Raw genomic sequence first — 24,879 nt, forward strand, 5'->3', positions numbered from 1 at the left:
TTAAATTTAAATAATTAAGGGCCAGATTTACTAAACAGAGACTGCAATTCCATAAAAGTGCAGATGAGAGTGTAAAGTTCTGCGGGTGAGTCTACTAACAATGCGCACATTAAAGAACACAGTTCATTTCCATAATGACCAAAGTTGCGTAGGGTTGCAACTAGGGCTGTGCGATATTGAAGAAAAATGCGATATGCAATATCCTTGTTAAATAAAGCAATAACGTATCGAATATCGCATTAAGTGTGTAAAATCTAGGGCTGTCAAAAGATTAATCGCATCCAAAATAAAAGTTTGTGTTTACATAATATATGTGTGTGTACTCTGTTAATTATTATTTATATATAAAATACACACACAAGCATGTATATATTTAAGAAAAAAATATAATTTTTATATACAAAACATTTATATTTATATATATTATAGATTATATAAATGTATATACATGCAAATATTTCTTAAATATATACATGAATGTGTGTGTATTTATATATAAATAATAATTAACAGAGTACACACACATATATTATGTAAACACAAACTTTTATTTTGGATGCGATTAATCGCGATTAATCTTTTGACAGCCCTAGTAAAATCTATTTCTTTCCCCAACTGATATCTTTCACTTAAAGCATAACCGACAGTGTTTGCATGAATACTCATCAAGACAGCCATTTTGACATAACTGTGTGTGTATTTGACAGTTCGAGTGTGAAACAAGACACGAAAAAAGAATGGCTTGTGCGCACGTTTCGGTGTGTGTCAGACAGCGCGAGACTGCAAAGAGTTGTTTTTTTGCAAGTTATTGCGTTTAATAACTCTTTTTAACGTCAATCAAGTCACATAAGTAACAGTCGTGTGCTCAGTCTATTCTCTGCTATATGCCTCAACCTAAAACATACACTTTTCACAATGTTGAAGTAGCCTTTTAAAATCATTCAGAAATTGCGTACCCTTGCGATATGTACATTTGCGATATTTCGATATATTGCGCAGCCCTAGTTGCAACGAAGCAAAGCCGATGATAATCAGGTGCGATGTCCCATTTGTCATTTTAGGATCCAGAAGGTTGCTTGCAAGAAGGTTGTGGCAGATATGCCCTCGATGCGCACTTTTGCTGGGGCGAGCTCCGCAGCAGACGTCTACCCAACAGTCAAAACGGCGTTACGTCACGAAAGTGCGGACTCGGTTTGTTGCGTCTTAAAGGGAAACTCCTACAAATGCATAAGCAAGAAGGTAGCTAATTTTTCACTGCGTGTCTTTAGTAAATCCTGACAGTAGTTTTTTAAGAGGGTTTGTGCTGATGTAAGCGGTTAGTAAATCTGGCCCTTAATCACATATCACATGTATACGTCAGTTAAGACTTTGGGAAAACTCAAGGCCCAGGTTTTTCCAGCCCATCTTCACAGATTTGCATGGTTTTCTTTCTTATGTGAGATCTTGTGATGTTTAGTGAATGTTTATGCTGCTCTTTTCCATACAATGAATGGGGATGAACCCAAAGAAACTGACCCAACAATGGAATCGTACAGAGCTTCCTGTATGTTTTTATGTGCAACAAAAATCTATTGAAAAAATCATACAAATTCCTAAAAAAAAAATATTTTATCCAACTCTTAAGAGACTCTTTAGATAAACTAGAATTAGACTGAGATTCTCACTAAATATTGACCATTATTTCAGATATTTGATTCGGTGTATTCACATAGCCTGAATTATAGGGTCGTAGTCTCACACCAGCTTCACGATCTCACCCACCATAACTTTACAGTAATTCCTTTTAGTCATGTACATACAACTTACTAAGTCATATAATAATTGGCTTGATTATTTTAAGTGTGAAAAGCCCTATAATCTACTAGAAATAATAATTTCACAAGATTCCAGTCCAACTATTTATTTGCCAGGTATAACTACACATGTACATTAAAAAAATAGGAAACAAAAGATAAATCCAAAATCAATTACACAAAGCATACAAGCCAATAAAGACAGCACATGTCAAGGAGTCTGGCTCTTTTGCCAGTCCTTCTTAAACACCCAGATCAGAAATTAAAGACATTTTTAATCTGAGGGAATTAATCAACAAATCAAATTTGAATGAACACAATCCCATTTTTGAACTCAACAGCATCCCTCTCCCCATTTACTTTCATTGTACGAAAAAGAGCAGCATACTTTTCTGCCAAACATCTTCATTACAAAGGTTTCAAACAATATCAAGGTGAGTACATTGACAAATTTCATTTTTCAGTGAATTATTCCTCTCAAATCACCGCATCTAAAAGGAAGCCAAAGCCTCTAGATGTGAACAGTACATATACAGTACTTTACTTCATTGGACCATGAACCTCATTTGGGCCCTTGAGAGACCATTGCTGATTTACAGTAGCTTTATTGACACAATTATATTGAATTCTGAGAATAAAAAGAGCAGCATATTTAGAAGTGAAGTATAGCGTAATGTTGATGCTCCACTGATTCTTGATACTCATATTTTGGCACTTTTATTTCTGATTTTTTTATTAAAAAGTCACATGTATAATCATGATTCCTTCAGTAGTTTTGTCCTACTTAAAAATCTACCGTAAATGTCCACAAGTGTCAAGAAATGTTCCACCCAGACAAAGAGGAATCCGTGACCTTGTTCACCCCTGTTACCTGCCCTGAGTTCCCTTCCCTGTTTAGCTGAGTTGGTGTCTCCTCGTCTTCCATCGACGCCTGACGTCACTTGATGCGATGCCGCACTAGTGAGGACTCGTCCGTAATCTCGCCGTCTCCGTGGCATCGGCAGGGCAGTATGAGCAAGATGAGGAGTATGATCAGAACCACTGCACAAATGCCCATCAGAGCGTATGCGATCACCCACATCATAGGCTCCCTAAGAGATACGCCGCTTGTGCAGTCTGATGCTACACCCTCAGCTGGGAAAGGCCCTGCGATCTCTGCAAATGGTACCCCGCCATTTTCTGTTTGAAGGACAGGAGAGGTATAAACAAAAAGAACCATAACAAAGATAGCTGCACTTACAAAATATTCCTGGGGGCCACTAGCCAAGCGGTGTTCAGGGGCCATTTTGAACAGTTAATACAAAGTATACTTCAGTTTTTACATGCACGCTAGGAGAGTGGTTCCCAACCAGGGCTGTCCTTTGTGAGGTCCACGGTTGGGAACCACTGTGCTAGGATGTGCGTGAAGTGAATTTCGTCATATATATCTGGAAAGTATTCACAGAGCTTCACTTTTTCCACATTTTGTTATGTTACAGCCTTATTCCAAAATGGATTAAATTCTGAACCTTTTCTCAGTACCCCATAATGACAACCTGAAAGAAGTTTGCCATTACACACTAAAAATTGAGCTCAGGTGCTCCTGTTTCATCCACTGATCATCCTTGAGATGTTTCTACAACTTGATTGGAGTCCACCTGTTGTAAATTCAGTTGATTGGACATGATTTGGAAAGGCACACACCTGTCTATATAAGGTCCCACAGTTAACAGTTCATGTCAGAGCACAAACCAAGCCAGGAGACCTCAGAGACAGGATTGTATCAAGGCACAGATCTGGGGAAGGGTACAGAAAAATGTCTGCAGCATTCCCAATGAGCACAGTGGCCTCCATCATCCGTAAATGGAAGAAGTTTGTAACCACCAAGACTCTTCCTAGAGCTGGCCGCCTGACCAAACTGAGCGATCGGGGGAGAAGGGCCTTAGTTAGGGAGGAGACCAAGAACCCGATATTCACTCTGATAGAGCTCCAGCGTTTCTCTGAGGAGAGAGGAGAACCTTCTAGAAGAACAACCATCTCTGCAGAACTCCACCAATCAGGCCTGTATGGTAGAGTGGCCAGACGGCACATGACAGCCCACCTGGAGTTTGCCAAAAGGCACATGAATGTTTCATTAGAACAGAGGTTTTTGTTTCTCATGCTCTGAGAGTCCAAGATTGAACTCTTTGGCCTGAATAGGAAACCAGGCACCGCTCATCACCTGGCCAATACCATCCCTACAGTGAAGCATGGTGGTGGCAGCATCATGCTGTGGGGATGTTTTTCGCAGCAAGACCTGAGATGAATGCAGCAATGTACAAAGACATCCTTGATGAAAACCTGCTCCAGAGCACTCTGGACCTCAGACTGGGGCTTCCTTTTCCAACAGGACAACGACCCTAAGCACACAGCCAAGATAACAAAGGAGGAGCTACAGGACAACTCTGTGAATGTACTTGAGTGGCCCAGACTTGAACCTTATTGAACATCTCTGGAGAGATCTGAAAATGGCTGTGCACCAACGCTCCCCATCCAACCTGATGAAGCTTGAGAGGTCCTGCAAAGAAAAATGGGAGAAACTGCCCAAAAATAGGTGTGCCAAACTTGTAGTATCATACTCAAAAAGACTTGAGGCTCTAATTGGTGCCAAAGGTGCTTCAACAAAGTATCGAGCAAAGGCTGTGAATACTTATGTAAATGTGAATTATAATTTTTTTTTATTATAAATTTGCAAAGATTTCAAACAAACTTTTTTCACATTGTCATTATGAGGTATTGTTTGTAGAATTTTGAGGAAAATTATGAATTTAAAAAAATTTGGAATAAGACTGTAACATCATGAAATGTGGAAAAAGTGAAGCGCTATGAATACTTTCCGGATGCACTGTATAGCCCATTTTTTCTGAATGCTCAGCCTGGAGATGTGTTTTGAGTTTTTGGAGTATACTTTGAAAGGCTGTATGTGTATACTAACGTACACGTAAAAAATAATTAACTATACTTTGAGCTTTACAATTAAGTTACTTGGCGTATTTTTGGAGGCCAACCTGGAAGTTTGCTTCACCCTGTTTCACTTGGCAAAAACTCAATAGGATTTTTCCATGGGCTTTTGGATTATTGGAGAAAATAAGCTCAGTGACCAACAAAAGCTTATGATTCTTACATATTTTGTTCATCACGATAGTCTTCATAAACTAACAACTTTTATGAATTTTGAAATATATAAAACTAAATACAATCGTCAGAAGTTAAAAGCTAGATGTAAGTGTGTGCTTATAAACACAAAGAGGCTGTGAAAAGCGGACAAGTGAGTAGATGTTTTTTTATGTTTGGTGTGATGACATTTAACTATTTTCCCGCCAGCATTTTTTAGAAAAGTTGTCAGCCACCGGCAGCGTTTTTTTTGATCATTTTCACAAAACTTTCATGGCCCCCATATTGTTGTATGAATATCTCAACATGCAATATATTAAAAGAAAGAACAAAGCCTCTGCTTATAAACCATTTCCCCCCATCTCTCTTCAAAGACTACAACATGCATAGGCAATGCTTTTATCACTTTTTTCCTGTGTTTTGATCTGGTGATTCTGTACTCTTTCAGAAGATGTGTAATATCGCCCCCTACCATATAAACATGGAAAACTGGACAATTGTGTCAATGGTTGGAAAGCATTGTCTCATAAATGACGGAAAAATTCTGCCAATGGCGGGGAAAGAGTTAATGTCCCCGATAACCACTGTAGTCCCATTTAGCCACTACTGATGTATTTTATGTCATATAATAAAACGCTTCTGTTCACCACAGACCTTATTTCAGCCATTTAACAAAACAAAAAAACATTGACTTCAGGACAATGGAACCAGAAGTGCTAAAATGCACACTTGTTTCCAGGTTTTTTCCTACAAAAACATGTCATCCCTGTAGTGCTCTATTTAAGCAAAAACTGCATATAAAGGACTAAAATTAGCAGCATTAAAGGCTAATCCAAACACAAAAAAGTATTTGCCTGCCGTATTGTCTAAGGATAAACACTTCAATGGCCCACTGGGTGCTAGATCACTCTAGATTAGACCCCTGCCCTACTCTCCCTTTGCTCTCTTTAACACTTGAAATTGTCTCGTAGAAGACAGCTTATCCTAAATGCAGCTGTGACACCCCCTGAGCACATCTTTGAGACTCCCAAACCCCTGTGTCTACTAGTGACCCACCTACCTGCACATGTGCTGACAGCAAAGCCCACTCTCTTTTGTGCACGGTCAAAGATGACGTAGAAGCCCTCCATCACAGTGGCTCCAATGACTAAGCCGTTGGCTGAAGGGGAGATTCCGAAACGGAAACAGTCCAATGTGCCGTCAATATCTGTGACTGGCTGGACGAACAGCTGCAGAGACAAAAACTGATGTTAAAAGAAGTCTGTGAGGTATGTACAATCTTCAGGTTCAGGACGATTCTAAGGCCCATGGGAGCCCTTTTCCCCACCATTGGGGAGCTGACCACAGTAATTCAACCAACGCTGCATTTTAAGACAGAAACAGACACAAACCCTCCACCAGTAAAGACAAATGTTTGGTAAGAGATTATCCCCAAAAAATCCTGAATATTGACAGCTCCAAACCAATGTAATTTTAGTAGTATTTATATACTATTAGAGTTATTAATATTTTGAAAGGGCTTTTATTTTTATACTTCAGTTTTCTTTTTTAAATATAAAGATTAAGATTTAATTTATTTTAAGTTTTAGTTGTTATAGTTATTTTATTTCCAGTTAGTAATGTTAGTGCTTCAACTTAAACTAACATATTAGAAATGCCTTGCCTTGGCAACTAACTGAATTTTACATTTTTATTTCATTTAACAAAAATGTAGCTAATGCTAATAACCCCAATCCAAACGACACTAAGGCCGTTCCATGTTTCTCTAAGGGATAGTCCTGACCTGAGGGTGGATGGTGATGCGGAAGGACTGGCTGGTGTTCGTGGCTCTGAGGTAGATTGAGAGTTTCGGAAAAAGCCTCCATGGCGATTCTCCTCTCATCCAACATGCAAGCTTGGTGCCGTCAAAAAATCCAGCAGAGAAATCCTCAATCTACGAGAGCAGGAGAAAGCAGAGTTGCATCCAATCAATTGTACCTGAGGAGTGGTTTTAGAATAGACTGAAGATTGAACCCCTTAAAATACATAAAAAGATTGTTTCTGAAGTAAATAATTTGCCAAAAAGTAAGGTCATACCAATGATGTTTGCATAATAGCCTCCACCACAGCACTAAACACATTTCCAGGAAGCCGCAGTAGAGTCGTCCCGCTATCCACAATGGCTTTATCCGAGTTGTACTGAACAAAATGACCAAAGGGAGAGAGAGATCAATCAAGGCCTCCATCAAACAAAGAGTGATACTTGCTCTGCTTTGCTCAGGATTTCATAAACTAGATCACTACATTCTTTTTGAATCATCGAATGCTGTAGTTCCTCCACTGGCAGCCTTTAAAGGAACAATTTCAGCTCACCCTTGGACCAATTCCAGTTGCAACACAAGGTCAAATAATCATTGTTTTTCCCCTTATCTCCATCTAAAAGGATGGACTAGATTTTCTGCTTGAATTGACTTTATTTTTAGGGCTAGGCTGTGTCATGTACCTCTTTGCAATCTAAGTTTAAATTTTGGTCTCCAACTTCAAGCTTCAAGACTTCCACTTGATAGTACCACTCTTCCAGGACCGGCGTGTACCAAACTGAACCCCGGTACAAGGTTGGCTCAACTCCTCCCATGATCTGAAACGCAACACAAAGACATTGAAGCATGTCATCTGAGGCATATCATCTTTCTATTGTTTATAGTACAAATCTTCCAAGATATTGACAATGGATACACTTGATCTAAATGAAGACAAGACACGAATCAACTGGGGAACTCCTATTCACCTACAGTACATTAAGACAATTGTTTTATATTGCAAGTTTTCTGAAATGGTATGTTTAAATATGCAAATGAGGCATTATCGAATTAAATATACACACATTTCGAGAACAGAAATCTGAACATTGGATAAAACCAGTGTAGGATTGAAAATAATCAAAGATATTTGAAAGTGAACAAAGACATTTGCTTTACTGTTTTCAACACCCATCTTTCTTACCAGAAGGGCCATTTGGAAATGCTAAAGAAAAAGAGATGTTGAAGGCCTGTAGGCCAAAATGTGTCACACCTTTAGTACAGTTGGGGAAGATGTAATTATTTGATTGGTTCGTTTGAATTTGCGAGGGTTTCAGGCACATGGTCAGGAAAAGGATAAAAGAAGATTGTTCTGCTCTGGCTCTCTCTTCTTGGGGACTGGTCTTTGGCTCTTTTCTTCTTTGCTCTCTTCTTCTCTTTGTCTCTTTCTCTCTACACTTCCTCTCCCTCTCTTTCTATCCCAGAGCACCATGGTATAAGTTTTTATCATCTCATACATCTATTTTGTGACAAATTTAAGTGTAACCATAACCAGATTTTGTCATTATATTCTTTCTATTACAAATACTGTGCTAACTAGTTTGGATTCGGTATTGACTTTGAAGTGCTACCAATTGCAATACAATATAGTCACATTATAGCAACACTCTCTCCCATATATTTTGCTATTGTAACTGCGCTTATTTCCGTTGTTGGTATAAGTTGCAGTGGGTGGTAATGAACACACACAAAAATTGGGGACAGGATTTGAAAAGTCTAAGTGGTCGTAAAAAAAAAATTGTCACACTCAGGGTCTTTGGGTCAAAAATGACCCCCATAGGAAATGAATGAGAAATTGGCAAAAATATGAAACTACATAGTTTTATTGTGCATACAATCTACAAATCAGCCAGGATGCAGAAAAAAGGACTCAACAGTGAAGGGGTGAATCGCTAAAACATCAAGAGTGCAAAACAGACAAAAAAACTCACACACACAAAAACACAATTAGCTTTTGGAATGGCACACGTTAATTTGTGTGGTTGTGTGCTTTTCTGTGTATAAGTGTGTGTGTGTGTGTGAGTTTTTTTTGTCTGTTTTGCACTCTTGATGTTTTAGAGATTCACCCCTTCACTGTTGAGTCCTTTTTTTCTGCATCCTGGCTGAATTGTAGATTGTATGCACAAAAAACGAATTTCCCATTAATTTCCTATGGGGATCATTTTTGACCCGAAGGTCCTGAGTGTGACTATTTTTTTTTACGACCACTTAGACTTTTCAAATCCTGTCCCCAATTCTTTTGGGTGTTCATATACCAAGTACCAATAAAGTCACCAAGTTTCGGACCATTCCGATGAAGCTACGATTTTTTTTTTTAATTCATAAAACGTAAGATCCACTATATTGGTAAAAATATGCTATTGCGTGATAAAAATATGCTCAATGTGTCCACCGGATGGCACCAATTTAATTAAAAAAATTGCTTTCATGAGGCCTAGGCTTGACTCTAAAATGAAATACAGCTTTATTTAAAAAATAATAGTATAATAGTTATAAATATATTTATTTATTTATTTATTTATAAATAAAACATTTACACAGGGAAAAACTATTTTGACAGAAAATAGTCTGGCAGAACTATTTTCATCTGAATCAGCAGGTTCTCTTTCTTAAGTAACACTAATATAATGATGGATCTACAGTATCTATTTGTCCTTGTATAAAGCAAAAAATACATTCAAATTAAGACAATAAAAAATAAAATTGACTAGATTTGGCGCTTTGTCTTCAGCAAATAGCATCTAATTAAGAGGCTATTCAAATATTTCCAGAAGGCTTTGGACGTTGTTCAGCGGTGGACACAGGACACACCCCTCCCCACCGCGCTTCCCATCTGCTCCTCTCTGCGGGACACGTGGCCGTCTCTTCTTCCAGCTCTCCCGTATTGCTAACAGAATGTGCCGGCAGCAGGGGGCTCTCTTTAGCTTAATTAGCTTCTCACTAACGAGGCGCACCATCCTATATGAGGCAATGGAGGTGTGAGACACAGAGACGCACTGAGCTATTATGCTTCTTGAGTAGCGCTGAGAAACCCAATCTCATCTGTCCTTGAGAGGTGTTAACAGATCTGATTTATGAGAGCAGGAACTCGTATGGCTAAAATCCTTTTTACCTGTTAATAACAATGTTCTCAAATGTTTTACCAAGGCTGATCAGTGTCTCAGTTTTGGTTGAAAATGGGTTTGTTCAAATTGTCCATAGGGACTGCTGCTCCTTGTTTAAATACACTTTTCAGTCTAATATTTTAACAAATAATAAGTTTTCCTAATTTAGAAACATACCACAAAAAGTATGCTAATAAAGAAAGTGAAAAATAAGTTATATAGTGTTGGCAAAACTAAAACTGCTCTTGCCATATATGTTTTATTTGTGATATGACCGAAGACATGATTACATTTCTTTTATAGATCAAGTTATTTAAAGAATGTTCTGTGACTGAATTAATAAATATTAATTACAGATACTTAATATTGAAACTGATTATAAACAAAACATAACTTTCTTCAAACATCTTCCATGAAAAATATTACATAATTATGTTTGAGGTCTAAGAGATCCCATATTTGAAAATTAAATAGTTTTCCTGTTAAAGGGTTAGTTCACCCAAAAATGAAAATTCTGTCATTAATTACTCACCCTCATGTCGTTCGACACCCGTCAGACCTCCGTTCATCTTCAGACACAAATGAAGATATTTTAGTTGAAATCTGATGGCTCTGAAAGGCCTCCATTGGCTCAATGCACGGTTCACTTTCAAGACCCTTAAAAGGCACTAAAGACGTTGTTACAAAGTCCATCTCACTACAGTGGTTCTAAAATAACTTTATGAATCGGCGACAATAGTTTTTGTGCGCAAAAAAACCCTAAATAACGACTTACATAGTGTTGACGATTTCAAAATACGGCCTCATGAAGCTTCGAAGCGTTATGAATTTGGCGATTCAAACTACTGAATCGACTCACTGATTCATAACGCTTCGAAGCTTCATGATGCCGTGTTTTGAAATCGTCATCACTATGTAAGTCGTTATTTAGGGTTTTTTGCGCACAAAAACTATTCTCGCCGATTCATAAAGTTATTTTAGAACCACTGTAGTGAGATGGACTTTGTTACGACATCTTTAGTACCTTTTAAGGGTCTTGAAAGTGAACCGTGCATTGTGCCAATGGAGGCCTTTCAGAGCCATCAGATTTACACTAAAATATCTTCATTTGTGTTCCGAAGATGAACGGAGGTCTGACGGGTGTCGAACGACATGAGGGTAAGTAATTAATGACAGAATTTTCATTTTTGGGTGAACTAACCCTTTAAGATGGACACATTGGTGAACACACTGTAGCAGTTCACTCCTAGTAGTTGGATTAATTTTGTACTAATTTGGATTGTGTAAGACTGCTTCAGATTCGGTACGCACCAGGCTGCCACCAGCTGGGTCAGCTGTAGCACTGGCAGAGACTCCTGCTCCACACATCTGGAGAGAAAACACATCTGGAATCCCAGTCTGCCGCACAACAGAGTTGAAGAAGGGCTCCACTGATGGGTCCGGCTGAGAGGAGAAAAAGACAAAATGCCACGACAAAACTTTGTATTTTCAGATCTTATAATATTAATAGCCTAAATACAAACTAGTATGTGTTTAGTATTTAGAATTAACTGATAAAAAAAAAGATGACAAGGACACAATAATTTCCTTAAAAAGTAATATCCCCCCTCTGTCACTCAGGTATAGAGAGATATTTGCTGTTTTGCCCCATGAGAGACTGACTGCTGTGTTTAGGGGTAATGCACAGAGCTTTCAGAATTTATGGTCTCGATTTATAGATCGCTTGCCTTTGGATTTGAGAAAAATTGTCATGTGTGGCAACTAGGCATTTCTGGGGTGTCGGGCCCCTCTTTCCAGAGATGAGCATAAGAATTTACCAAGAATGGTCTGGGATCTTTTGTGTTCTGATGTTCTTTTGTGTTTCAAATGACATGCATCAATCTCCATTATATGAGTATGTTAATGCTGATGATAGAAATATCTATGGGAAATATTTTGCTAATGCTTTTCTGTAGGATTTGATTGTTAAACTTTGTGACTAACCTAGTCACCAATATTGTTATATGTAATTGGCATTATTCCTGTCTATTATTGTTACTCTAGTCCCTTAATTTATTTTATTTATTAATTATTTTTAATGTTTATTCATGTATGTCATCATTTATCATAAAAAATGTTTCATGTCACAATAAAAAAAAAAAAAAAATCATATCCAGGGGGCAAATAATAGCCCTTAAAGGTGCAGTGTGTAGTATTTATGAGGATCTATTGACAGAAATGCAATATAATATGCATAAATATGTTTTCAGTGGTGTATGAAGACCTTACATAATGAACCGTTATGTTTTTATTACCTTAGAATGAGCCATTTCTATCTACATACGCCGCGGATCTCCTTACAGCGAAGTCACCATTTTGTGCCGCCATGTTTCTACAGTAAACGGACAAACATCTCTAGAAAGCGCTATCTGAATAATTACCATAATCATTTACCATTGTATATTGTATGGTCTTTGAAAAAAGTACCTGTTAGCATGGTACTATTTGGTGTTTTGAAACAAACACAAATATTCTTTATGGAAGGGGAAAACATCTCCGTTTATCATCAATTATTTTCTGAAGAATGGCACTTAAAAGCAAATATACACCTACCATATCACTGAGTTTACTAGTAGAGTGCATAAACAATTATCAAACTCAAAACAGCATTTATGTTTGAGGATCTGAGTCACACCTTTGTGACACCACAGCTGAGCTAAATCAAACATATGCACCCATCTCTAACATAACACACCTTTTATAAATAAATCACCTGTGTAACACCATAATGTGACTTACCCGAACCAGTAGAGGATATGCAAGTCCAAGAATTCCCTGCCAATTGATTCCAGGCAGGAAGAAGCCTTCTGAGGTGAGGATTGCAGCTATGTTGATGGTGATGGTACCACTGGGCCCTTGAGGAATGTTGATGTGGTCAGTTCCCAGTTCCCCCTCCCATTCTCCCTGTGTGTATTTTACTGCAACTGCTCTCCCAGTGCTCTGATATGTACTGGAACTGAGCAAACCATAATAACATTGGTTCATCATTAATGCACTGCAGAACTTACAAACATAATTCACTGACATGCGTTAAAAGGCTGGAATTAATGAATATAAGTTTTGTCTGGATACTCTGTTAAAAACAATGTGATGTAGTGATAAGGTGTGTTTTGATCTTACAGTGCTCTGTTATAGTGGTGTGTGATGTAGGGATGTGATCTTACAGTGTTCTGTTATAGTAGTGTGTGATGTAGGGATGTGATCTTACAGTGCTCTGTTATAGTAGTGTGTGATGTAGGGATGTGATCTTACAGTGTTCTGTTATAGTAGTGTGTGATGTAGGGATGTGATCTTACAGTGCTCTGTTATAGTAGTGTGTGATGTAGGGATGTGATCTTACAGTGCTCTGTTATAGTAGTGTGTGATGTAGGGATGTGATCTTACAGTGTTCTGTTATAGTAGTGTGTGATGTAGGGATGTGATCTTACAGTGCTCTGTTATAGTAGTGTGTGATGTAGGGATGTGATCTTACAGTGCTCTGTTATAGTAGTGTGTGATGTAGGGATGTGATCTTACAGTGCTCTGTTATAGTAGTGTGTGATGTAGGGATGTGATCTTACAGTGCTCTGTTATAGTAGTGTGTGATGTAGGGATGTGATCTTACAGTGTTCTGTTATAGTAGTGTGTGATGTAGGGATGTGATCTTACAGTGCTCTGTTATAGTAGTGTGTGATGTAGGGATGTGATCTTACAGTGCTCTGTTATAGTAGTGTGTGATGTAGGGATGTGATCTTACAGTGTTCTGTTATAGTAGTGTGTGATGTAGGGATGTGATCTTACAGTGCTCTGTTATAGTAGTGTGTGATGTAGGGATGTGATCTTACAGTGCTCTGTTATAGTAGTGTGTGATGTAGGGATGTGATCTTACAGTGCTCTGTTATAGTAGTGTGTGATGTAGGGATGTGATCTTACAGTGCTCTGTTATAGTAGTGTGTGATGTAGGGATGTGATCTTACAGTGCTCTGTTATAGTAGTGTGTGATGTAGGGATGTGATCTTACAGTGCTCTGTTATAGTAGTGTGTGATGTAGGGATGTGATCTTACAGTGCTCTGTTATAGTAGTGTGTGATGTAGGGATGTGATCTTACAGTGTTCTGTTATAGTAGTGTGTGATGTAGGGATGTGATCTTACAGTGCTCTGTTATAGTAGTGTGTGATGTAGGGATGTGATCTTACAGTGCTCTGTTATAGTAGTGTGTGATGTAGGGATGTGATCTTACAGTGCTCTGTTATAGTAGTGTGTGATGTAGGGATGTGATCTTACAGTGCTCTGTTATAGTAGTGTGTGATGTAGGGATGTGATCTTACAGTGTTCTGTTATAGTAGTGTGTGATGTAGGGATGTGATCTTACAGTGCTCTGTTATAGTAGTGTGTGATGTAGGGATGTGATCTTACAGTGCTCTGTTATAGTAGTGTGTGATGTAGGGATGTGATCTTACAGTGCTCTGTTATAGTAGTGTGTGATGTAGGGATGTGATCTTACAGTGCTCTGTTATAGTAGTGTGTGATGTAGGGATGTGATCTTACAGTGCTCTGTTATAGTAGTGTGTGATGTAGGGATGTGATCTTACAGTGCTCTGTTATAGTAGTGTGTGATGTAGGGATGTGATCTTACAGTGTTCTGTTATAGTAGTGTGTGATGTAGGGATGTGATCTTACAGTGCTCTGTTATAGTAGTGTGTGATGTAGGGATGTGATCTTACAGTGCTCTGTTATAGTAGTGTGTGATGTAGGGATGTGATCTTACAGTGCTCTGTTATAGTAGTGTGTGATGTAGGGATGTGATCTTACAGTGTTCTGTTATAGTAGTGTGTGATGTAGGGATGTGATCTTACAGTGTTCTGTTATAGTAGTGTGTGATGTAGGGATGTGATCTTACAGTGTTCTGTTATACTGGTGTGTGATGTAGGGATGTGATCTTACAGTGCTCTGTTATAGTAGTGTGTGATGTAGGGATGTGATCTTACAGTGCTCTGTTATAGTAGTGTGTGATGTAGGGATGTGATCTTACAGTGCTCTGTTATAGTAGTGTGTGATATAGGGATGTGATCTTACAGTGCTCTGTTATAGTAGTGTGTGATGTAGGGATGTGATCTTACAGTGCTCTGTTATAGTAGTGTGTGATGTAGGGATGTGATCTTACAGTGTTCTGTTATAGTAGTGTGTGATGTAGGGATGTGATCTTACAGTGTTCTGTTATAGTAGTGTGTGATGTAGGGATGTGATCTTACAGTGTTCTGTTATAGTAGTGTGTGATGTAGGGATGTGATCTTACAGTGTTCTGTTATAGTAGTGTGTGATGTAGGGATGTGATCTTACAGTGCTCTGTTATACTGGTGTGTGATGTAGGGATGTGATCTTACAGTGTTCTGTTATAGTAGTGTGTGATGTAGGGATGTGATCTTACAGTGTTCTGTTATAGTAGTGTGTGATGTAGGGATGTGATCTTACAGTGTTCTGTTATACTGGTGTGTGATGTAGGGATGTGATCTTACAGTGTTCTGTTATAGTAGTGTGTGATGTAGGGATGTGATCTTACAGTGTTCTGTTATAGTAGTGCGTGATGTAGGGATGTGATCTTACAGTGCTCTGTTATAGTAGTGTGTGATGTAGGGATGTGATCTTACAGTGCTCTGTTATAGTAGTGCGTGATGTAGGGATGTGATCTTACAGTGTTCTGTTATAGTAGTGTGTGATGTAGGGATGTGATCTTACAGTGCTCTGTTATAGTAGTGTGTGATGTAGGGATGTGATCTTACAGTGTTCTGTTATAGTAGTGTGTGATGTAGGGATGTGATCTTACAGTGTTCTGTTATAGTAGTGTGTGATGTAGGGATGTGATCTTACAGTGCTCTGTTATAGTAGTGTGTGATGTAGGGATGTGATCTTACAGTGTTCTGTTATAGTAGTGTGTGATGTAGGGATGTGATCTTACAGTGTTCTGTTATAGTAGTGTGTGATGTAGGGATGTGATCTTACAGTGTTCTGTTATAGTAGTGTGTGATGTAGGGATGTGATCTTACAGTGCTCTGTTATAGTAGTGTGTGATGTAGGGATGTGATCTTACAGTGTTCTGTTATAGTAGTGTGTGATGTAGGGATGTGATCTTACAGTGCTCTGTTATAGTAGTGTGTGATGTAGGGATGTGATCTTACAGTGTTCTGTTATAGTAGTGTGTGATGTAGGGATGTGATCTTACAGTGCTCTGTTATAGTAGTGTGTAATGTAGGGATGTGATCTTACAGTGCTCTGTTATAGTAGTGTGTAATGTAGGGATGTGATCTTAAAGTGTTCTGTTATAGTAGTGTGTAATGTAGGGATGTGATCTTACAGTGTTCTGTTATAGTAGTGTGTAATGTAGGGATGTGATCTTACAGTGTTCTGTTATAGTAGTGTATGATGTAGGGATGTGATCTTACAGTGCTCTGTTATAGTAGTGTGTAATGTAGGGATGTGATCTTAAAGTGTTCTGTTATAGTAGTGTGTAATGTAGGGATGTGATCTTACAGTGTTCTGTTATAGTAGTGTGTAATGTAGGGATGTGATCTTACAGTGTTCTGTTATAGTAGTGTGTGATGTAGGGATGTGATCTTACAGTGCTCTGTTATAGTAGTGCGTGATGTAGGGATGTGATCTTACAGTGTTCTGTTATAGTAGTGTGTGATGTAGGGATGTGATCTTACAGTGCTCTGTTATAGTAGTGTGTGATGTAGGGATGTGATCTTACAGTGTTCTGTTATAGTAGTGTGTGATGTAGGGATGTGATCTTACAGTGTTCTGTTATAGTAGTGTGTGATGTAGGGATGTGATCTTACAGTGCTCTGTTATAGTAGTGTGTGATGTAGGGATGTGATCTTACAGTGTTCTGTTATAGTAGTGTGTGATGTAGGGATGTGATCTTACAGTGTTCTGTTATAGTAGTGTGTGATGTAGGGATGTGATCTTACAGTGTTCTGTTATAGTAGTGTGTGATGTAGGGATGTGATCTTACAGTGCTCTGTTATAGTAGTGTGTGATGTAGGGATGTGATCTTACAGTGTTCTGTTATAGTAGTGTGTGATGTAGGGATGTGATCTTACAGTGCTCTGTTATAGTAGTGTGTGATGTAGGGATGTGATCTTACAGTGTTCTGTTATAGTAGTGTGTGATGTAGGGATGTGATCTTACAGTGCTCTGTTATAGTAGTGTGTAATGTAGGGATGTGATCTTACAGTGCTCTGTTATAGTAGTGTGTAATGTAGGGATGTGATCTTAAAGTGTTCTGTTATAGTAGTGTGTAATGTAGGGATGTGATCTTACAGTGTTCTGTTATAGTAGTGTGTAATGTAGGGATGTGATCTTACAGTGTTCTGTTATAGTAGTGTATGATGTAGGGATGTGATCTTACAGTGCTCTGTTATAGTAGTGTGTAATGTAGGGATGTGATCTTAAAGTGTTCTGTTATAGTAGTGTGTAATGTAGGGATGTGATCTTACAGTGTTCTGTTATAGTAGTGTGTAATGTAGGGATGTGATCTTACAGTGTTCTGTTATAGTAGTGTGTGATGTAGGGATGTGATCTTACAGTGTTCTGTTATAGTAGTGTGTAATGTAGGGATGTGATCTTACAGTGTTCTGTTATAGTAGTGTGTGATGTAGGGATGTGATCTTACAGTGTTCTGTTATAGTAGTGTATGATGTAGGGATGTGATCTTAAAGTGTTCTGTTATAGTAGTGTGTAATGTAGGGATGTGATCTTACAGTGTTCTGTTATAGTAGTGTGTGATGTAGGGATGTGATCTTACAGTGCTCTGTTATAGTAGTGTGTAATGTAGGGATGTGATCTTAAAGTGTTCTGTTATAGTAGTGTGTGATGTAGGGATGTGATCTTAAAGTGTTCTGTTATAGTAGTGTGTAATGTAGGGATGTGATCTTAAAGTGTTCTGTTATAGTAGTGTGTGATGTAGGGATGTGATCTTACAGTGTTCTGTTATAGTAGTGTGTGATGTAGGGATGTGATCTTACAGTGTTCTGTTATAGTAGTGTGTAATGTAGGGATGTGATCTTACAGTGCTCTGTTATAGTAGTGTATGATGTAGGGATGTGATCTTACAGTGCTCTGTTAAGCCGCGTTTCCACCGCAGGAACTTTACCCCGGAACCAGGAACTTTGGGGGGGAACTCGGTGTGTTTCGACCGCAGGAACCAGGGTCTAAATGAAGTTCCGGGTAAATATTTCCCCCTCCAAACGGCCCTGCTTGCGAGGTGGGACTTTTCAAAAGTTCCCGAACTTTCGGGGGTGGGACTTGGGCGCTGAACATGCTGATTGGTTGAGCTCTCGCAGCTATTTTTTTTTCCACCGCCATATTTACAAGTCTTTTGCGAGGTGAGTTCCGTGGGTTTTGCGTTCAGTAAATATTTTTTTTGCAACAATGGAGTTCAACAAAAAATTCGACCGATGGACCGACGACGAGGTTCAGGCTTTATTGAGCATATATGCGGAGGAGGACATCCAGCGGGAACTGGAAACGGCGACCCGCAATGAAAAGGTATAACTGAAGATATCGACTCGGTTCCAGTCACACTGGAAAACAGTGCAGAGAGAAGTTGAAGAAATTAGACAAGATTACAAGAAATTAAAGGATCATAACAACCGGAGCGGTTCCGACCGGCGTATCAACAAGTGTTATGACCGCCTGGACGCGTTGCTGGGACACAGACCTTTTCTGGCGCAGCGGTAACGAAAGACTCGGCTAGTGCGTTGTTGGAAACCATCCAGGAATCCGAGTGGGTTGAAGGTAAGTTAAATATATCATCTTGGTATCATCTATTAAACTCGTTGCAGTGTTTAAACACGTTGCAGTAACTTTTTTCAACGTGCTTTTCCAGGTGTAACGAGTGGCCCTGATGAATCGCAGGCAACGGAGACCAGCGTGTTTTCCCCCGCGGTCACCAGTACGTTATAAAGCTGACAAAAATGTGTATATATTTAAAAACTGATGTGTAATCCTTAATGGTTTTGTTGTTTTTAATTGTAAACTTAAATTGCCCATGATAAAAATTGCACACTGGGCATTGTTCAAGCTGGGCAAACAATTGTTCATTATTTGTAGTGAAAACACTTTAAATAATTAATTGATGGTTTCTATTGTTTCATGGTTGCCTTGTGTATTAATTTCCATGTGTTTCTGTGCAATTTTTCTACTTAGAGAAAAGGAAAAGGGACTGTGACTTTCTTGATGCACTGAGGGACATGGAGGATGCTAACCCTGCAGCATGGACAAGAACTGACCAATATATGCAGCTGTTACTGGAGAGCCAGGCCGAGGAGAGATGAGGAGGCAAGAGCTGGCATTCCACCAGTCAGAAGCGGAAGAAAGCAGACGGCAGCAGAGGGACTTTCAGACCGGGTTTCTGTCTGTTCTTGGACAGTTTGTCCAGTTGTTCAAGAAGTAGCCACAATGACCAGCCGCTTGAATGAAGCATTTGCACTACCACATTTGTACTTTATATATTGTACGTGTTGGCACAGCTCTTGGACAGGTTACTGAAAAATACACTTTTTTTATATTGTTGTTTTCACATTTTATATTTTCATTTTATTGTTCTAGTAATTTATTTGTCTTTGCACACTTATTTTAATTTTGTAAGAACTAATCTGTCTAAAATAAAGTAAAATGTGTAAAATGTCACTGTCTTTAATTTCCACATTCTAACTATATAACCACATTCTATTGTATTCATATAGTGTAGGAAGCAAATAAAAGGGCTGCTGCTCGCAAGTCTTTCTGAATATGCACATAAACATATCTAGAAAACCCAAATATTATATTTTTAAATGTATAACTATGTGAATGTAGTATAATAACTTATAACCACAACTTAAGTGAAGCCATAAGTGTGGTCCTGCTTCATTTCAAATTTGAGGAAGAAGTCTCTAATATTATGCATTTAATGAAGCATATTGTAATACTAATCATGTGATTTTTTTTTTTTTTGTGAATGTTGAGATGTTATTGTGATAAAAAATAAAATACTTGCAGTCTAGTACCTAATCTTTCAACCGCTTAATTCAGTCTATTGTTTTCATTCAATTAACTTTTCACACATCTGTCATGACTGAAACCTCATTATCCTTTTATAGAAAATGTTTTGTTTTGGAATTGAGCTATTACAACACATTCAGATTTTGGATTGCCCATCATCCCATTTTGCATTAAAATGGTCAAACCAGGTGAAAGTGCACGTTTAAATAAGCAGTGTTGGTAATGTGTGTACATAATCAGCAAAAGCAGCGCTGCTTGCATCACCTACACTTGTTATTGTTGCAGACAGTATCGCGCAAAAGTGATTACTGTCCGTCGGTGACTGGGAGAAGCAGTCGCGCGCATTCCCACGTCACCGGACTAATTTGCCTAATCTCCCCGGTACTTTAGACCGCGGTGGAAACGCAGATTGTAGCAGGTCTGGGGGAGAAAAAGTTCCTGGGAAAAAAGTTCCTGGTACAAATAGTTCCGGGTAATTTCGGTGGAAACGCGGCTTTATAGTAGTGTGTGATGTAGGGATGTGATCTTACAGTGCTCTGTTATAGTAGTGTGTGATGTAGGGATGTGATCTTACAGTGCTCTGTTATAGTAGTGTGTGATGTAGGGATGTGATCTTACAGTGCTCTGTTATAGTAGTGTGTGATGTAGGGATGTGATCTTACAGTGCTCTGTTATAGTAGTGTGTGATGTAGGGATGTGATCTTACAGTGCTCTGTTATAGTAGTGTGTGATGTAGGGATGTGATCTTACAGTGTTCTGTTATAGTAGTGTGTGATGTAGGGATGTGATCTTACAGTGCTCTGTTATAGTAGTGTGTGATGTAGGGATGTGACCTTACAGTGCTCTGTTATAGTAGTGTGTGATGTAGGGATGTGATCTTACAGTGTTCTGTTATAGTAGTGTGTGATGTAGGGATGTGATCTTACAGTGTTCTGTTATAGTAGTGTGTGATGTAGGGATGTGACCTTACAGTGCTCTGTTATAGTAGTGTGTGATGTAGGGATGTGATCTTACAGTGCTCTGTTATAGTAGTGTGTGATATAGGGATGTGATCTTACAGTGTTCTGTTATAGTAGTGTGTGATGTAGGGATGTGATCTTACAGTGCTCTGTTATAGTAGTGTGTGATGTAGGGATGTGATCTTACAGTGTTCTGTTATAGTAGTGTGTGATGTAGGGATGTGACCTTACAGTGCTCTGTTATAGTAGTGTGTGATGTAGGGATGTGATCTTACAGTGCTCTGTTATAGTAGTGTGTGATGTAGGGATGTGATCTTACAGTGTTCTGTTATAGTAGTGTGTGATGTAGGGATGTGACCTTACAGTGCTCTGTTATAGTAGTGTGTGATGTAGGGATGTGATCTTACAGTGCTCTGTTATAGTAGTGTGTGATGTAGGGATGTGATCTTACAGTGTTCTGTTATAGTAGTGTGTGATGTAGGGATGTGACCTTACAGTGCTCTGTTATAGTAGTGTGTGATGTAGGGATGTGATCTTACAGTGTTCTGTTATAGTAGTGTGTGATGTAGGGATGTGACCTTACAGTGCTCTGTTATAGTAGTGTGTGATGTAGGGATGTGATCTTACAGTGCTCTGTTATAGTGGTGTGTGATGTAGGGATGTGATCTTACAGTGCTCTGTTATAGTAGTGTGTGATGTAGGGATGTGATCTTACAGTGTTCTGTTATAGTGGTGTGTGATGTAAGGATGTGATCTTACAGTGTTCTGTTATAGTAGTGTGTGATGTAGGGATGTGACCTTACAGTGCTCTGTTATAGTAGTGTGTGATGTAGGGATGTGATCTTACAGTGCTCTGTTATAGTAGTGTGTGATGTAGGGATGTGATCTTACAGTGTTCTGTTATAGTAGTGTGTGATGTAGGGATGTGACCTTACAGTGCTCTGTTATAGTAGTGTGTGATGTAGGGATGTGATCTTACAGTGCTCTGTTATAGTAGTGTGTGATGTAGGGATGTGATCTTACAGTGTTCTGTTATAGTAGTGTGTGATGTAGGGATGTGATCTTACAGTGCTCTGTTATAGTAGTGTGTGATGTAGGGATGTGATCTTACAGTGTTCTGTTATAGTAGTGTGTGATGTAGGGATATGATCTTACAGTGCTCTGTTATAGTAGTGTGTGATGTAGGGATGTGATCTTACAGTGTTCTGTTATAGTAGTGTGTGATGTAGGGATGTGACCTTACAGTGCTCTGTTATAGTAGTGTGTGATGTAGGGATGTGATCTTACAGTGCTCTGTTATAGTAGTGTGTGATGTAGGGATGCGCTGCTGCAGCTACAGCAAAGTTGCTGCTTCCAGTATCAACCAGGATGTTCAGCTGCAAAGACAGAAAACAATTGTTTATTAACATCACTCAATTTTTGTGCATTACTTGCTAATAGTGACATTCCAGAGGAATACTCTTTATTAAACATAACTTATTAAATATAAAATGGTCATCTGTGACCTGCTGTTGATAACCACATCACTCAGCTAGTAAATAACTGATACATGTTTATCTTGAATGCAAGTCACTTTGGATAAGTGTCTGCCAAAATGTATAAATGTAATGTAAAATGTAAAAAACAAAACAAAACAAAAAAACAGTTACTATAATGTACTTTTAGCTGAAGTCTTCTTTTTGTTGAGGTATAAAGTTGTCTGAATTATTTGTTTTTCATGTGGGACTACATTCCTAACCATTCCTGCTGGTGTAGTTCTCAATGTGAAAAGGAGCTTCCACTAAATGTTGGATATCCAGCTCCCATTCCTAATGATCCTGAATGTGTTAGGTGGGGTTCATGTCTAGGCTTTTTTGCAGGCTACCTAAGCATTGTTGCAGACCATAGAGACAGAGCGACACGCGTCATAATCTGAAGACCACGCCCACCGGGGGGGAAAACAATCGAACGCTCTCCATTGACTTTGCATTGCGTGAGGCTGCATCCTTGTAATTTCGGACTTATTACAAAAACCTGAACAATGTATTAAAGCTGATGTGACAAAGTGAACTGCAAACAAGCTAAACAAAACCCAGAAGCAAAAACCCAGATGTTTTTATAAGCTGTTGACCCAAAAAACGAGCGTTTAAGGACAAAAAAAGTGTATTCAGGCCATTGAGACAGAGCGCTACAGGTCATATTACACTGATAACTACGGCGACTAGAGGGGAATGTAATCAACGACAGGAAATATCATATTTAAAACGGACATTTGGATATTTGACTTAACAGTGACAAAATGTTTACTGCACACATACACATACTGAGACATACTGAGTGTCAGGATCCCAAAATTTACCCATTCATCCTGCTGAAGCGTCACTTCGTATTGCCTGTATCCACTTTTATCTTCTTAAACGCTCTTTTTTTTGGGTCGACAGCTTATAAAAACTTATTTCTGTGTTTTTTAGCTTGTTTGCTGTACACCTTGTCACATATCAGCTTTTAGACATTGTTCTGTTTTTTGTTAGCCTGGTTAAAACCAGACCATTCTCAGTAGTAACTGAGTTATGGTCTGGCAAAGCTTCATAGACAAATCATTTCCAAAGGGGCGTCACCAACGGGCGTCGCTCAAATGCCTCTCGGCGCAATTGGATAGACCTAAAACCAATCAGAGCGATGAGGGAGATGACGTATGCAGAGCGACGGAGAAACATCTGAGACTCTGGCCGTTTCTCAATATGCGTTCTTGTCTGTAGGCCTACTTGTGTTCTCAAATAGGAAATGTCCCCGGTTTCCATTTCAGAAATCTGGTCACCTTACCTAAACCACATATTAATGTTTAATATATTATTTTTAAAATGTAAACGAAAAGAGGCAGGGTGTTTTATACTTCGTTTTATTATAAATATATAAGATAATCAATGTAGGCCTAGCTATGCATTGCCTGAACCACATTCGTGTGGCTATTTTTATGTTTAATTATTATTATTTTTTTTTATGAAATGAGGCAGTGGTGTTTTTTATGATATATTTCGTACGCGAACTTCTGACTTGCTTCCGTGACTTACCAAGTTTGACTCCGGAGAACGAACTCCCGAGGACGGGAGGACACTAGTCCGCCTACTCTGCTAATGGACAAGCAGCGTTCTTGACAGTATCACTCAGTATATATTTGTATATGTAGTGCAGGCAATGCATATTATCTTCAATGCATGTTTATAACAAAACGAAATATAAAAAACCCAGCCTCTTTTCGTTTACATTTAAACACACACACACACACACACACACATAATATAGGCTATGATTATCACTGTAATAAATTAAATATGACACAAAACACAACCCAGTCTCTTTTTGTTAAATGTCAGTTTATGTGTGATCATCAATAGCAATTATAAAAGTATAAGTAAAAGGTATAAGAAGCTATACAATAAATAAAGCAATTCAGTCAAAGTCAGCGCTAGGAGACTACAACGGTAAAGTTTAATATCTTAAAAATATAAAGTTATGAAACTTCACTTTGCCCTCAGACAAAACGATCTGTCAGGGAACAAATTATAGATTAATGATTGCAAAGATCAGCCGTTAGATCTACACAAGACGAGACGGTTTAACCACTACAGAGACATCAGAGCCAGCGGCAGACGGCAGAAGGACTGGCCGAGGAAAGGCGTCTCTCGGCGGGCTCAATGATCAATTGAGCGCCGCTGAACCACTGGCGCTCACAACTCCGAAAACGGCAGATACATTTTTAAAAAAGGTGCTCTCTTCATAAATAAACCACATATTTGAGCTTGAAACAACTACATTCACGCCAGAAAAGGACTTAAAACTATATTTTGTAAAACATTAACACTACCAGAGGACTCTCGCTAAGACCCATTCGTTTAGCCACCAAAGGGCCAAGCTGGTATCAGACTTTTGCCGAATCCAGTCGGTAAGACAGCGATAACATCTTTTTTAGATATAAAGGCTTCGAGTGTTGTTCTTTGCTCGGGTTTTAAC

At 38.7% G+C, this 24,879-nt stretch overlaps 1 protein-coding gene across 1 annotated transcript in view; it reads right to left on the reverse strand.

Moving 5' to 3' along the window:
• Positions 1–1,435: 1,435 nt before the first annotated feature.
• bace2 (beta-secretase 2) overlaps positions 1,436–24,879 on the reverse strand; it is a 35,772-nt gene continuing 12,328 nt past the window's right edge. The window contains exons 2-9 of the mRNA XM_079824406.1: positions 22,177–22,265; positions 12,646–12,862; positions 11,179–11,310; positions 7,408–7,542; positions 7,002–7,103; positions 6,709–6,858; positions 5,986–6,154; positions 1,436–2,972 (exon numbers count right to left, since the gene is read on the reverse strand). Coding sequence (XP_079680532.1) covers positions 2,731–2,972; positions 5,986–6,154; positions 6,709–6,858; positions 7,002–7,103; positions 7,408–7,542; positions 11,179–11,310; positions 12,646–12,862; positions 22,177–22,265 — 1,236 coding nt within the window. The 3' untranslated portion in view covers positions 1,436–2,730. The remainder of the gene's footprint in view (positions 2,973–5,985; positions 6,155–6,708; positions 6,859–7,001; positions 7,104–7,407; positions 7,543–11,178; positions 11,311–12,645; positions 12,863–22,176; positions 22,266–24,879) is intronic.

This window comes from Gobio gobio, assembly GCF_949357685.1.
Source record: "Gobio gobio genome assembly, chromosome: 8".
NCBI classification, from domain to species: domain Eukaryota; kingdom Metazoa; phylum Chordata; class Actinopteri; order Cypriniformes; family Gobionidae; genus Gobio; species Gobio gobio.